The sequence below is a fragment of the Scylla paramamosain genome, chromosome 27 (assembly GCF_035594125.1).
Source record: "Scylla paramamosain isolate STU-SP2022 chromosome 27, ASM3559412v1, whole genome shotgun sequence".
In the NCBI taxonomy this organism is placed as follows: Eukaryota; Metazoa; Arthropoda; class Malacostraca; order Decapoda; family Portunidae; genus Scylla; species Scylla paramamosain.
This window is the reverse complement of record NC_087177.1, coordinates 7,968,360-7,983,042: the sequence shown is the minus strand read 5'-3', so window position 1 is coordinate 7,983,042 and position 14,683 is coordinate 7,968,360. Positions and strand designations below refer to the sequence as shown.

At 35.0% G+C, this 14,683-nt stretch overlaps 1 protein-coding gene across 4 annotated transcripts; it reads right to left on the bottom strand.

Moving 5' to 3' along the window:
• Window positions 1-301: 301 nt before the first annotated feature.
• Window positions 302-13,819, bottom strand: LOC135114126 (BLOC-1-related complex subunit 8 homolog). Of its 4 annotated transcripts, none has more exons than XM_064029844.1 (5): window positions 13,483-13,819; window positions 12,779-12,892; window positions 11,255-11,432; window positions 10,219-10,326; window positions 302-2,062 (listed from the first exon to the last, which is right to left on the bottom strand). In XM_064029844.1, the coding sequence occupies exons 2-5, from the start codon at window positions 12,846-12,848 to the stop codon at window positions 1,795-1,797; spliced, it is 624 nt and encodes a 207-aa protein (XP_063885914.1). In that variant the 5' UTR covers window positions 12,849-12,892; window positions 13,483-13,819; the 3' UTR covers window positions 302-1,794. The 4 variants fall into 4 exon arrangements, with proteins under 4 accessions (XP_063885914.1, XP_063885915.1, XP_063885913.1 ...); XM_064029845.1 differs by having other exon boundaries at window positions 12,779-12,869; XM_064029843.1 differs by having other exon boundaries at window positions 13,616-13,819.
• Window positions 13,820-14,683: the final 864 nt, after the last annotated feature.

Below are 14,683 nucleotides of genomic sequence, written 5' to 3'. Positions count from 1 at the left end.
ACAAGTTTCACACATTGTCATTAATCCGAGAGCAGCACCAACTCTTGATACCACATGCACACATGCACATGAGCTTATTAGAGAGATCCTGGCTTATCACTGCTGAGGTGTTAACCTTTCACTGATTAGTGAAAAGTTACTGTCCTTCAAAAGCAAGAAGCTTGTATGTGTGGTATGTGAAAGGTCTCAGCCTTACTCAAAGACTGAACAGAAAGAACTAGAAGCTGCCACCTGGAAGGTATAACTGGCAGTCATAGTCCAGCATATGATCTTCAAGAACAAGGGTGAATTACACACACTGTGCTTCTAATTAACTCTTGATATTCTTATTACAGATGTCCCTATGAGATGCACTGGATCTCATTCAGTTTCATCTTCAAGGAGTTTTTAGAATTGTGTCAAACTTTTACTAACTTCTTAGATACATCTTAAATTGAAAGTAACTTTAGTGGAGCTTAAGAAACTAGTTTAATTTTTGTTACTGCATTGGATATTATGGCTTTCCTTCTTACTGAGAAAAATCTTCAATGTCATTGTGGTGCATAATAATAATAAAGTATACCACAACTTTATAAGTCCACACAGAAAACATTATAGAGGATTTCCAGTATGAATTTCAGATAAGAGAGAGTAAAGATGTAAAAATGGATTTGATGTCATCCTTTGTAATGGAAGGATTGCAGTCAGGAGGGCTGGTACATACTACATAAGGGCCCTTTCACACAGGTAGTTTGGTTGTGCAACTTGCAACACTGCTGAGACACAGGGTTTGAAGCGGCTACCCATAGTTTTCCATTGTTTTCACACAAACTTTCACACAAGCGTTCTACACACGTCTTAGTGGTTAGACACCTATATAGCTGTTCCCATGACTGATCACAGCAATTGCTCGCTTGAAGTCTTTTCACATGAGTAATTTTGTCACTTGAACGTGGGACCATCATTTTTTTTAAATCTTGAATGAGCCTGCAGCAGCTCTTCTCAGCAGCAAGCCTTTTCACTCAGGTGACTTGCTGACACATCCTGGTTGCATGTTTTTGACTGTGTCCATTAATGTTTTGGTCATGCTACCTCTGCCATGAAACAAAGTGTGGCATGAAGTATCTTACTTCACATTGTGGTGCAGTATCTCTTCTGTGACTGAAACTGTGGAACTGAAGAGCATGGAAAAGCAGAGGGGAACTTTGCCACTGGTATTAGAACAAACAAATGCTCTAACATTTAATCACATTTACATAAGTTTTCCTATTCAACAGTTCAGCGCTAGCTTTCCAGAAGGCATATGCAGAACTTGAAAGATTCCCATATTCTACTGGATATCAAAGATGCAGATTCTACACAGTATCTTTGACAGAAATTTAACACATTCACGTAAAAAGCTAATTACTAGTGATGAACAACTGCCATCCTCAAAAGCTATATTTCTAGGAATGGATATTGACACTAAGAAAAATTAGATAATTAACCAGACATAAAATACAGCAGTGATTTGGGTACAACTAAACATTTAAGCACATATACCTACAGCCATATTATTTTGCAAATCTTGAGACAGATGGGGACCCAGGAAGTAAAAATTACTCAAAAGACCAATAAGTGGGAAAATTTTAACAATGAAAATAAACTGCTTATTTCTTTATTATTATCAACACAAAAGTCTCATAAAAATGCAGTTATTCTTATATACCTCTTGTCACTTGCAAATTAATTAATTTCAATATAAAAAAAATAGATACACATTTAACAGGACACATCATCATCCAATATTCAGCCTAATTTCAACAAAAGACACAGCTAACACAAATCTAGCTCTTCCTCTTCTTCTTCTTCTTCTTCTTCTTCTTCTTCAACATTTTTCTCTTCTTCTTCTTCAGTTTTTTTTCCTCCTTTATCTTTTTCCTTGCGTGTATGACTCTCATAAGAGCTCCTTGCATGTTGCAGAGCAGATTCAACACGAGAGGCAGTTTCCCTAAAGGCATCTGGGAAGTCAGGTAAATCTGGGAGGTCAATTGATGTGATGTGGGAAGAGAGACGCTTGTACATGCTTGGCTCTCGCTGCTTCCTGCATCAACACATGAAAATATACTACATTAAGACTTCTATTTAAAGCAAATTACTTATCCTACATTATATGAAAAAAATAAATGAATAAATAAAAAAAAAATGCAGTATTAAATTTTCTCAATCAGTTTCAGAATTGGTTTCATTTTATGAAAACCATCCAATATATCCCTCTACTCCTATCAAGAATGTCCACCTAACACCTATGGTCTTCCTCCAAACTGTTTTGATATCCAAATGTTTTATTCTGGATAATCTGCTCTGATATAACTTACTTTATATACCACTGAGGTACAGAGACTAGCAAGAAATTAATTATTGACTTGAAGTATTACTCATTAATTACAATTAACTATATTTTATCTCAAGTGCATCAATGAAATATTTATGTGCAACAATGGGAAGAGTTTATAAGAAGAAAGGATATAGCTAAAGGATACACAAATATAAACAAGAGAGACGTTTAGGAAATAAGGCTAAAATTTCCTAAACCTCATAACTGCCATAACTGGGATATACATTTACAGCAGCTAGTCATATACTACAGAATATGTGGAGGAAAAGGATAACTGTCCACATAACAGATGAGCATTTCAAGATATTTTTCTTGTTTACATGGACAGATATTTAAATTTATGCCTTTAAACCATGGATGAATATTTTTCATAAATCTACAGAATTAACTAATTTCATAAATTCTAACACAGATAAAACTTGGAAAAAAGACAGAGTGACTCGCTCCGAATATTGTATCCAACTGTAAACGTACTCCCAGTACCTCATCTAAGAGTAGGCAGCACTTCTCCTCATCAGTTAATCAGTATTACAACTATCAGGTCACTTCAATTCATGCAGATGGTAATAATGATAATTAAAGATTCTGTCAATAATTCCACATTGTTAGGTGTACTACATCTACAGTTACGAATTTCAAAGTAAAAGAATAAAAACATATTTTTTAGTTAGGCATCATAAAATAATTTTTCTTTGGTACAAGAACTGCCACAATATTAACGTGAACAAAATTACAGCAATAAAAAAAAAAAGGAAAAAAAAAAAACAAACAAACAAACAAACAAACAAACAAAAATGAAATCAAATAAACTGGGACAAGGCAAGGATGTCTATTATGCTCTGATGAAAACTAGTAAGAGGAAGCAAACAAAAAAACACTTAAGTATAATGAAGCTCTTTAACACAGCATGAGAAAATAAATAAAATATTACTTACATTATACAATCTGGGTGCAACTAAATGGTCAGATAGTAGCTATTTTGGTCTGAAACATGCAAGAGACAATAATAAATAATGCCAGAAACAATAAAGCATTTATGTTCAACTTAAAAGAATAGTAAATAATAATACACTGAAAAGAAAAGTACACCTACATAATTCATCATTGTTTTCCGAATGTTCATGTATGTCATGTTTTATGTAGTAAATAACTCGTATACAAATCAAAAATATTTGTATGTATAAAATAAAATGTTGCAACTTATGAAATATACATATATATATACTCATAAAAAAAAAAAAAATAATAATAACAAAAACATTTAAATTAACATCAATGAGTTTTAAACTTCCCTAATGTAATGAAATAAACTGCTCATTATATGCTGTTCTTAGGACAGATATGTTGCATCTGTACAAGAGTGATCAAAATACTGTTTGTAATGTTCTGAAATATAAAATGTATTTGTATAACATGTAAATGCTAGTTTATATGTTTCTATTATGTGTTATTTTCTTTATGGTGCAGTTTCTCCTCCTCAGTATCATGAGCAAATTAACAATGACAACTTGATGGTGAAATATCTAATAATATGATGTACTGTTAAAAATACATGATGGTAAATCTATGGCAGTGTGTGCATACTTTTAATCTAATTTAGGAAAAGTGAAACGATTTTAATAAATAATAAATATAAAAACTTACTTTCCTAGGAATGGTTTTGAATAAAGGATTGCATTTCATATAAGATACACCTCAGATATCCTTTGTGTACAGGGGAAATGTAAATGTTCATAGATGTACCCAATATGATATGAGATGACAGATAAGTGATGCTTAAAAAGGATTTGGATAGCAGGGATGCAAAGGAATAATAGTCTGATAAATTCAAAAGACAAGAAATCACGTGTGGCTGAAAAGATGTGCACAGGTAGGAAAATTGACTATATATGGATTACCTAACTATGGACTAGTATATGGGATACTTAGAGTGAATGTAAATCGGGAAGTATCTGCTGGATATATGTAAAGAAAGAGAGCAGGATGTGCATTCTTCAAAAGGAAAAAAAACATTTACTTTACAAGTACAGTAAAATCCCTCTTATCCGGCATCAATGGGACCGCCGACATGCCGGATACTTGAATAGAAGTGAAATTATGTCCACAATCACCACCCTACACTCACGCATCTTACCATAACAAAGATCAGCAGCTGATCTGATCAGCTGCTTAAGTGTAAGCACAACACGCTTCCTCTTTTCAACAACTTTAGGCATGATGAAGGCGTCAGGTGATAAACAGTGCACACGTGGGACTGAGTCACTGAGTAAACACAGTGCAATGAGTCGCAGGTGGCGCAAAGCAGTGCGCTCTAGTGGCGAGGGGACAAAGTATGCCTCACGCGGGAATTTTAATCAATTTTATGAGTACACATTGATTTTTTATTGATTTTAAGGCTCGGGGAAAACTGTGCCGGATACTTGAAGCTGCCAGATACTCGAATGCCGGATGAGAGGGATTTTACTGTATACAAGGATGAGTGGTTATGATGGACAGAAAACCTAATGGACTACATATTCATAAATACTGGGAAAAAAATGACAGTGCAAAAGATGCAAATATATTTAAAGGAGTATCAGTGAAGCTCTCTAAGCAACAACTGGTATTTGCAAAAGTGAAAGGGTAGTGTGTATATGTGAAAAGACTTTTAAAAAGTTAAAAGAAACAGTGATATTGAAATGCATAAAGAGGATTCTATGAACAGCTATGAGAAAAGATCACAGTGGAGTACAATAGTATCTAGCAAAAATAAAGATGTAAAAGAAGGAAAACATTTTGAAGAAAAACTATTAGTAAAGTAAAGAAAGCATGTGGTGTGAGGAAATTAAGTAATTGAGAGAAAAGGCATTGAATGTTGGAATCAGTAAATAAAATAGCCAATGAAGAAAAATCATAGCAGCACTGCCTCAAAAAAAAAGAAAAAAAAAGAAAAAAGGGCTGTGGGACTATGGGGAACATAAGAGGGACAAAGAATGTTCATGAGATAAAGAAGGCTGATAACAGATAAAAGGAAAATATTCTACATTTTCAGGAAAAAAAATACTATACAATTTATGAGAGAAGACAATGATATCAAGAGGGCAAAGGAGCAGATGTTATAGGTGCTTCTTACTGAAATGAAGGAGTACTGGAGGATAAGGATCAAATGGAAATGGCAAGGTAAGTACTCTGAAAGCTTGTTAAATTAATATGAGAGGTGGTTTCAATCAGAAAACAGTTAGGAGTGCAAAAAGTTAGGAATACCACTATACATTACTCTGCAAAGAAATATGTCCAGAGTCCCACACCACTGATGACCAGCAGAGACACGCAAGGAATACTTGTTTATCTTATAGTTTTCCCTTATCCAAATATCCTGCACTGGATGTGAAGCCACTGACTTTGCCAGTTATGGATAATTTGGGATCTTTGCAAGATGAGAGTGTGAACAATGGAAATGTGTATGAAAGATGCAGAATGAGTGCCTATACAAATGGAGGGAAGTGTGGCATGGTGGGATAAATGAAAAGGAACACACCAAAATGATATAAACAAAGAGTGAAATTTGTGTTGTGAGTACATGTGAGTGAAACTGAAGAGAAAAGCTACCAGGAGATAGGACAGGGTATAGGAATACATGTGTGAAAAAGGTGCTAGTAAAGGACAAGTACTTGAACAAGCAAAGAGGAAGTGTTTGGATAGGGAGACGTAAAGGCTCTTTGCTGTGGCCATCCTCAAGAAGAATGCTCCTAGAGAGAGTGAGGTATCACAGACAGACAGACAGAGAGATAGAACTTTATCAAGGTATTGCTAGATGCCTATAATTTTTTCAGTGATACTTTTTTGTCCAACCCTTCTAAAACTGCTGGTGCTTTTGATACAACTACCTCAAAATTATTTAAGAAATTAGAGCATAGAGATATTTTGTCTAGTCCTTGGTAATTGTTATTTATAATATATCATATCATTTTGAGCAGAGCAGAGTTGTGAAATCGTACACTTCCAATTTTTATATATCTAGCAAACTAACCTGAGGGAATGACAACATTTAGATAATTTTTCACAAACTTGATGGAAATGAGACAGATGAATACATGAGATGTAGTAATGATATTCTGTTCCTCCAGGGAAACAAAAGATCAAGCAGAAAAATAATGTATATAGAAATAAACAAAACACAGAGTATTAACTCAAAACATTTCTGACACATAAATATGCTACCACTGAACATGCAGAAAAAATATAAAAGTAAAGTTGAAAAGGCTACTCATGGATATAGTGATTCAGTGATAGAGTGAGGCCATATTATGTACAGACAGTTGATAGATAGCATGAGTCATGGAGCATCCCAAGGCAAAAGACTTCTGTGTATTAACAGTTACTGGGACTTGGTGAAACATATGTCAACAACCACCAGGTTTCCAGCAAAGAATTCCCTAAGTGAGTTCTACAGACAGTGAGATTTTTTTTTTTTTTTGCCATTTTACTTCCTTAGGAAGTAAAATGAGGACAAATCACAAGATGAATGAAGTGAAAAATTTATCATAAGAACTCGAATGTAATTATTAGAAATATTAGGCAGCATCAAGAATCAGAAATGGCACTTTGGTAACATTAATTTTCCTAAAGGGGAACTTCACATGAAAAGTAAGGAAATGGAAGAGATCCTACAGATTATTTACAATGGCAAAAACCACTAAAATATGCAACTTAGTTTGGTTTAGAAGTAAGGGTGCCTCAGTTTTTGAGTTTGATAGTTGCATTATTTACAGAAATAAATGGGGTGACCTATTTCCTTTTAGCAGATAAGTGCAAAAGGCATCTGAAAAAAATAAAGCATATAAAAGCTCTCTTCAAAAAATATCCAACCTTAGGCCAAGGGACAAAGAATGGGTTACTTAATATTTTTCTAACTTTAATGTTCTTCAAAGTTTACTCCATGTGACTCCACACACACACACACACACACACAATACATCATCCTTCTATCACTGGAAACATTTCTGAAAGTGATATCCCAGAATGGCTACCCAGTGCACTATCATATATTTTGTCTCCTTGGCCCTCAAATCAGCTTCAGGGGCATCTTCAGCTTAATAAACAATCACAAGAAACTATGTTTAGAGAAGAGGGAACCAACCCAACCTAAGAAATCCTGAATTTGGCCAAGAAATCCAGGATCAGATGTGGAGAATGTAATTAGGCACAAGAGACCGGACCAATGGGTGTCAAGCAAATGGTAGGTGCATAATAACAACACACCAGTCCAATCTTCATTCCCGATCCAGGATTTTTTAACCAAGCACAGAATTCCTAAGGTTGGCTGGGTTTCTTACTATATGAATTTGGTTCCTTGTAGAATCTGGCTGTTCCTGAAGCTGAAGATGGCACTGAAGGGGTGCAGATTTCAGAGATAAGGCATCATGCAGAACACAATAGTACACTAGGCGGCTATTCTGGAACAGGAGTTCAGAAATATTCCTATTTATTGAAAGACTGATGGAATAAATGTGTGGAGTCACAAGGGACACATTTTAAAAGACATCACCAAAGCTAGAGCCAAAAATGTAAGCCACTTTTTGTTCCTCCTTCTTAGATCTGACTTTCTGAAAAATCTTGTATTAAAATACATTTTCAGTTTGCAACCTACAGAACCAAGGCTTTCATCAATTAAGCATCTTACATTCTGAGAAGAGCCACTACCACTGCTATTCTGCAACCCCACTAAGATTGCTCAAACATCAACTACAGGTCCACAATCATTTATCTAAAATTGTGAGACTGAAAACTCCAAAAAAAAACTTTCTTCCCATATATGTTATCTGTGCACCAATGCTCTTATTTGACACCCAGTATAACGCAACATAATCCATACCACAAGATCTTGGTGTCCAAACCAGTCAGACATGCCTTTGCAGCTCACTAGTATTTTGTTTAATTTCTTAATGATCTTTTTAGTTTGGAAAATGTAAAAATGTCAAAGAGGTGCAGATTGTCCTATAAAAGGCAGTGAGAAGCAGAAAAAAAAGTCATCATTAGAGCAGAAAGTAAAATTATTGCATAAGCTTGATTCTGCCCTGCATTCAAATTGACATAACATAACTTTAAGTGGCCACTTAAACAAATGATCAGCTGACTTACAAAAACATTTCAAGATGACTTTCTTGATGTTATGGTTTTGTTTCTTGAAGACGATGATGCTAACTGGGCAAAGTCCACTTTATCCTGTGCACTTAATACAATCTTTGATGTGATGTAGTACCTCTTCATATTACAAAAACCAGGCGGCACTGAGCACATCAGTAGGTGAAGATTACAGAGGCAGACACCATCATCTTGAGTGACTGATAGCAGCATGGGTAGAGGCTGAGATGTGATAGGATGCCATCATCTTGTTTTGTTTATTAACTGGCAACCATCAGCTAACACCGTTGCACCTTGAGCGCAGGGATGATGTGTCTGTGTGCCGTCTTACTGAAGACTGTGGTGTAGGAACTACCGCCGCATATGACTTAAATAGAGAGAAAGATAAGTTGTTGAAATTTTACAGTGACAGCGATGACCAGAAACTAATGGAAATATAGGATAATATCGCACTGGGCAAAACCTGGATATCCTGACTAATGTCATGATTATGATGAAGTTTTACCTAGTTTTACTTAGTAAATGTATTATCTTTATCTCCTTATCACAAGTAATATTAAAAATTTAGTATTCTAAAATCCAAAAAAATTCTGATTTCTGTGAAGCATCTTGTTCTTAAGATTTCAGATAAGAGATTGTGGACCTGTATCTCCATAACTTTCATGAGATCATCTTCCCCACTTCTATATGACTCAAAAATGTTACAAAGTAATTTAGCCTTTCAGTTTTCCATAGCCATCAGATTCCACATGTTCTTGAGCATGGTGATCTCCATCTACTTACACCTCTCGTACTTCATTTTCCTCAGAAGTCATGGCAGAGAGGTCTTCACAAATTCTTAAAATACTCCAAAGTTTACTAGAAACATAATTTTGAAATACTAAAATAAAACTTTACACAACCTCACCAGTGCCAGTCAGCTGATGAACTTGACCACATTATCTACATGCACAGCACTCCATCATGTTGCAGAGGCTAGTCTCACATGAGTTCTCACCACATCATTCCTTATAACAACATCTCAATATTTGCATTTCCAGTCACATTTCCTCGTTTATCATTCAGCATTGTATTCCTCTTTTGATCTTTCACTCCTAAAGCTTTTAATCCTGAGCCTCCTTCTTTCTTCATTCATCTTCCTTCTAAATTTCCATTAATCAATTCTCTCTCATCCTTATTAGTTTGATGTAGTTGTCCAATCCCTCAAATGTATGGCTCACAACACATGCATCCATCATATTCATCTCCAATTTGTGCTGGAAGAGGGCATTTGCCAGAGGTAACACCTACTCTGCATAAATGTAAGCTTAACATTCCTGTTCATTGCAGATACTCTCCATTACCCTATCACTTTACATATGCTTTCATGACCCACTTTAACAGTTATGATTAAATCTTGCTCTCTCTCTCTGCTATTCCACAATATTGCTAATTGACATTTTTGTCATAATTAGTAATATTTGGTATAATTTTTATTGCCACTCTCTGTATCTGCTGTGTGTGTGTGTGTGTGTGTGTGTGTGTGTGAAGAGAGGAGAAAGAGGGAAAGGTATATGTTTCCATATCTTGAAGGCAAATCTTTCACACAATATAATAATTTACTAATACAAACCAGCTTCACTGCTAAGGTCGATCTTTAACTATCATTCCTATGAACTCTAAGGAACATCAAAGTTCTTAGTGATACTGCTTAGCAACAATAAAAGTGTTTACTAGAAGCCACCAGATTTGGTTCTCACCTGCGAGTCTGCTCATACTTCAGTTGCTGGCGATGAAATATTGCACTCTTCAGAAGTTCCTGCAGTGAGGTGAACTTTTCTTCTGCATCATTCATGGTACGAACAGCACTGGAAAAAAATGTATTTATCAGACTATTGGCTTTCCTTTCACAAATTAGTTATTTTGATGGCACTACATCAAAGGAAAGGAAAGTAATCACCATGGGAGTTAAATCAGACATAGTGAAACGAGCAAGAAAGGGAGAAATGCCAATGAACACAGGCCAGATGCTTGGACTAAAACTGTCAACTGTTGCTACAATTATTGGATAGGCTGGTTCCAACCTTACGAAAAGTAGATTCATGACGTGGACATAGGAAAGGAACTCTGTCATAACTTGAGGATCCTGTGTAACTTGTCAAAAAGTTGTTTGCCAAAATTCTTCTTCCTGATATTTATATCATAACACCACCATGGTTATAAGGAATTTTCTATCAAATGCCACAGTTTTTACTTACAATAGCTTTTCAACTCTATGAAAAAAACTGGCACAGAATAAAGAGTGATGCATACATCACATACATACATAACCCAGTTTTTTACTGCAACTCACATCATATTATTCAATTTAAATGAAATTGTGCTATTTTCAATATAGCCCTGATTTGCTTTCATTTTTATATTTAATAATGAACAAACAAGTAAACATTAAGTGAAATTGGAAAACTCCAGAGAAAACAAGTAAAGTTTCTACGAGTACATAGATTAAGTAGGAGACAGGCTCCCTCAATCTGCTATCCATTCAGCAATCTTAAAAAAACCTTAAGTTCCAATTGCAAGTTTGGAAAGAAGAAACTGTAGTTAAGCTTATTCTTTTCAATGTAAGTGTCTCTGAGTACTCCCTTTGACACTTATATGATAACAATACAATGTAAATTTAGCTCACTGTTATCCACAGTGAGCCACAGCCTATATTAAAGTAAATAAAAAAAAATAATATTACAGACACACACACACACACACACACACACACACACACACATAAATATATAATACCTGAGAGCATATTCTACATCATAACATGCCCCTTGTAGCTGAGAATGGAGAGAGGTGACATGCTGCCTCCGAGAGACAGTTGGTGGTAGAGCTCGGCGAACATGCTCTTGAAGTCTGTATACTGCTAGGGATGGTTCATTGGCTGATATGTGAATATTCTCACTCACTCGCTCCAGAGCTACAAAACCAGAAAGTTATGTAGACAAAACTATATAGACAACAGTAATCACATCTTATAAACTCAATATGCTATATCAGCCCTTATTAGAACAAGTGATGTAAGGATCTTCCAATTACCAAAATACATCCCAATGGTACATAAAATGCTTTCTAATTTCATAAGACAGAAGGGGTCCAAATAGTGTGAGAATTTAAAAGATAAAGGAGCTTGCACTAATACATACATGTAATCTATGAGAAAAAGATAATTTGATGAACAAGCAAGGGTTTGTTTTTGATACAAGATTTCTGAAAGCTAATAAACACCCACATTAAATAATATTTAAACATATGCACTTCAAACCATTATACAGAATACAATATCCACCAGATTGTTACAGGACAAAACCATAGTTGACACTTTCCAACTGTCAGGTGATGTATCTGAAATGGTACCTTCATTTTCTCCTTAGTTGTTCTCACTTCTTCATTAATTTCAATTTTCTTTCTTCTTTTCCTTTTTTATCTATCTCTTTTCTTAACTTCTCTTACATCATCATCTTGTTTTCCTCAGCATTTTTCTTCTTTTTCCTCTCCTTCATCTTAATTTTATTTACCTTCCTCTTCTCTTTTTCATTATTAGCTATTGTCATGACCATCATTACCTATTTATTCTTTCTCTCAGCATTTTTCTAGTGTCATGCAGTAGCAGCGCATACTAGTTAAAGGTTATATAATGATTCAAAAGAGTCTATTTCAAGGCTAGCTTACAAGACATCTTCAGTGATCATAAGATCTTGAGAAGATATGAGAGAAAAAATGGCCATACTACAAATTTTGTAACCCTCAGTGAACAGCCATCAAAGGAGAGACAAATTTCACAAGCACTTCCGAAACTAAATATTTATCCATGAATCCTGGCTTTACACATCAAAACAATAATGACTGATCCCAAGTTATCTTTGATTTTGCATTCAAAGACAATGAAGGTAAACTTTGCTACAGCTATTAAAATTTGAGATGTCAAGAAACCTAACAATAATGACTAATCCTACGTCATCTTTAATTTTACATTTAAAGACAATAAAGGTAAACTTTGTTGCAACTATTGAAATTTGGGATGCTGCGAATTTAGAGACCAATGCAAAAGTTTAGAACTGAGAGACAAAGGTGTAGATGAAATTAATTTATAAAGTAGCAAATACTTTAAGAATCAATTTTTATTCTAACTGATATTAAAAAGTGTTTAACTTGTACTCGTACAAGGTGTAATGAGCAATACCAACTCAAACACTGCAAACAACAAGGTGAAACTGATGTAGCTAGCAACTAGAAGCATGACAGGGATTGTTTTTTAACTCTTACCTTTCTTAACCTTCAGCTCCAAGTCTGGATCATTTGGGGGCTGAGAACACGGAGGTGAAAGGGCTGCCATGTATCCTCTTTTTTCTCACTACTGTTGAACCATCAATGTATCATCTAAAAACACACAATTGAATTGTTGATACATATGTGTTGCATATAGACAAACACCATCTTGTAACAATGGTGAACTGTCTACAATAGTTATCGTATCTTTTTTTTTTTTTTTGCATACTTCTCTAGATTCCACAATTATACAAACTTGGATGCTTACTGTGTGTTGGGTGAGTTTTCAATAGCATTCAAAGATAAACAAACCTACTGAATTCACCTATTAAAAATGTTATCTGCATATATTTTTTTTCTTTAATCTTTTCTTTTTCTAGGAAATACAAAGAACAGACTGCTTACACATAAATAGCAACTAACATGTGTCTGTCTAGCTTGCAAATTCTGGTAGTTCTGCCCCCTTCACACTAAATGCTTTCACTAAGACTCATCTACATAGTGCAAGTACATGGATACGGACAAAATAAGAAAAAAAGATACATCTAAGAATTATCTAAATAGGTTTGAGGGGAGAGAATCATACTCTGAAAACAGCTAGTGCCTGCTTAAAATAAATTGAACAAGTTTAACGAACTGGAGATCAAGACAGTGACCTGCTGAAACTAACAGCTGAAGCTTACTTTGCTTATAATACTTACAGATTTATGTGGGAGTCTGGGGAGTCACTGTGTCAACTGTGGCAGTGCTGGATGACTAGTGGTGGGCGGGGCGGGCGCAAGAAAGCTATCGACACTCCAGCAAGTGTCAAAGAGTCAAGTCATCTGTGCTCACCTTTTAGTTGTTGGTCGGGATTCTTAAGTCTCGCCTTTATATTGGTACTTCCTGACGTTTTCGGTAATTATTTAGAGTCCTTTCTTACTCTATTTTGCTTTTAGTGCGCGACACCGCCTCGCAGATACAAGTCAACACTGTTTTATAAACAAACACGGCGATTCTGTCATGGACTCAGCGTTGCCAGATTGTTTTATGTATGTATAACCATAATGTATAAACATTTAGGTTATATATATATATATATATATATATATATATATATATATATATATATATATATATATATATATATATATATATATATATATATATATATATATATATATATATATATATATATATATATATATATATATATATATATATATATATATATATAATGTATAACCTAAATGATTATACATACTATAACTACTATGTTATACATACTATACTACTATGGTTAGTACGCGTCTGTTTCAACTCCCAGCCTGACGGAATTTTTTTTTTTTTTTTTTTTGTGTAACCACGCCTACACAGTGGCTGCCAAGGCTTACCCATGAGTTAAACCTTCTTTAGTTGGTAATGAGGAAGGCGTAGGCTCTAGCAGTGGACACCCGAAGGCAGCAGTGGGTGAAAACAAGCAAAATAAAGAAAAGTTTGGCTGTGAGAAGGTGCTAGACAGCCAGCCATAGTGACGAGGAGGCACCACCACCATCACCACCACAGGGAAGGTAAGGTCAGGAAGTGTTAGAATAAATTTAGGTAACTTAACGTAACTTTTTAATGAATAACTGAACAATCCACGGTTTTTACTCATTTTAACGCATCTCACCTAACCTCCAGCACAATATGTCCCTATGTCAGCCTCGTCTCGTTGCTAAAAAACGTAAAATTTAACTTAATGAAAATGTAAACAATCTGGGTCGCCTCTATTTATCAGCCATTATCTATCTTATCTGTGAGTGTTTTAAACCAATACTGTCGCAAAGCGGAGCCACATGACCTAGCTTTAATATCCGCTCGTTAGATATACCTGCCATTACTTAGTTTAAATTTGGCAAGGGTTTAAATGAGTGAGAAGGG

Bases quoted from the DNA above. Each gene is read 5' to 3' on its own strand.
- LOC135114126 (XM_064029844.1), bottom strand. From the start codon at position 12,848: ATGGCAGCCCTTTCACCTCCGTGTTCTCAGCCCCCAAATGATCCAGAC. The intron at 11,433-12,778 runs GTAAGAGTTAAA...CTGGTTTTGTAG, and splicing joins GGAGCTGAAGGTTAAGAAAG to CTCTGGAGCGAGTGAGTGAG. The intron at 2,063-10,218 runs GTGAGAACCAAA...GTGTTGATGCAG, and splicing joins AAGTATGAGCAGACTCGCAG to GAAGCAGCGAGAGCCAAGCA.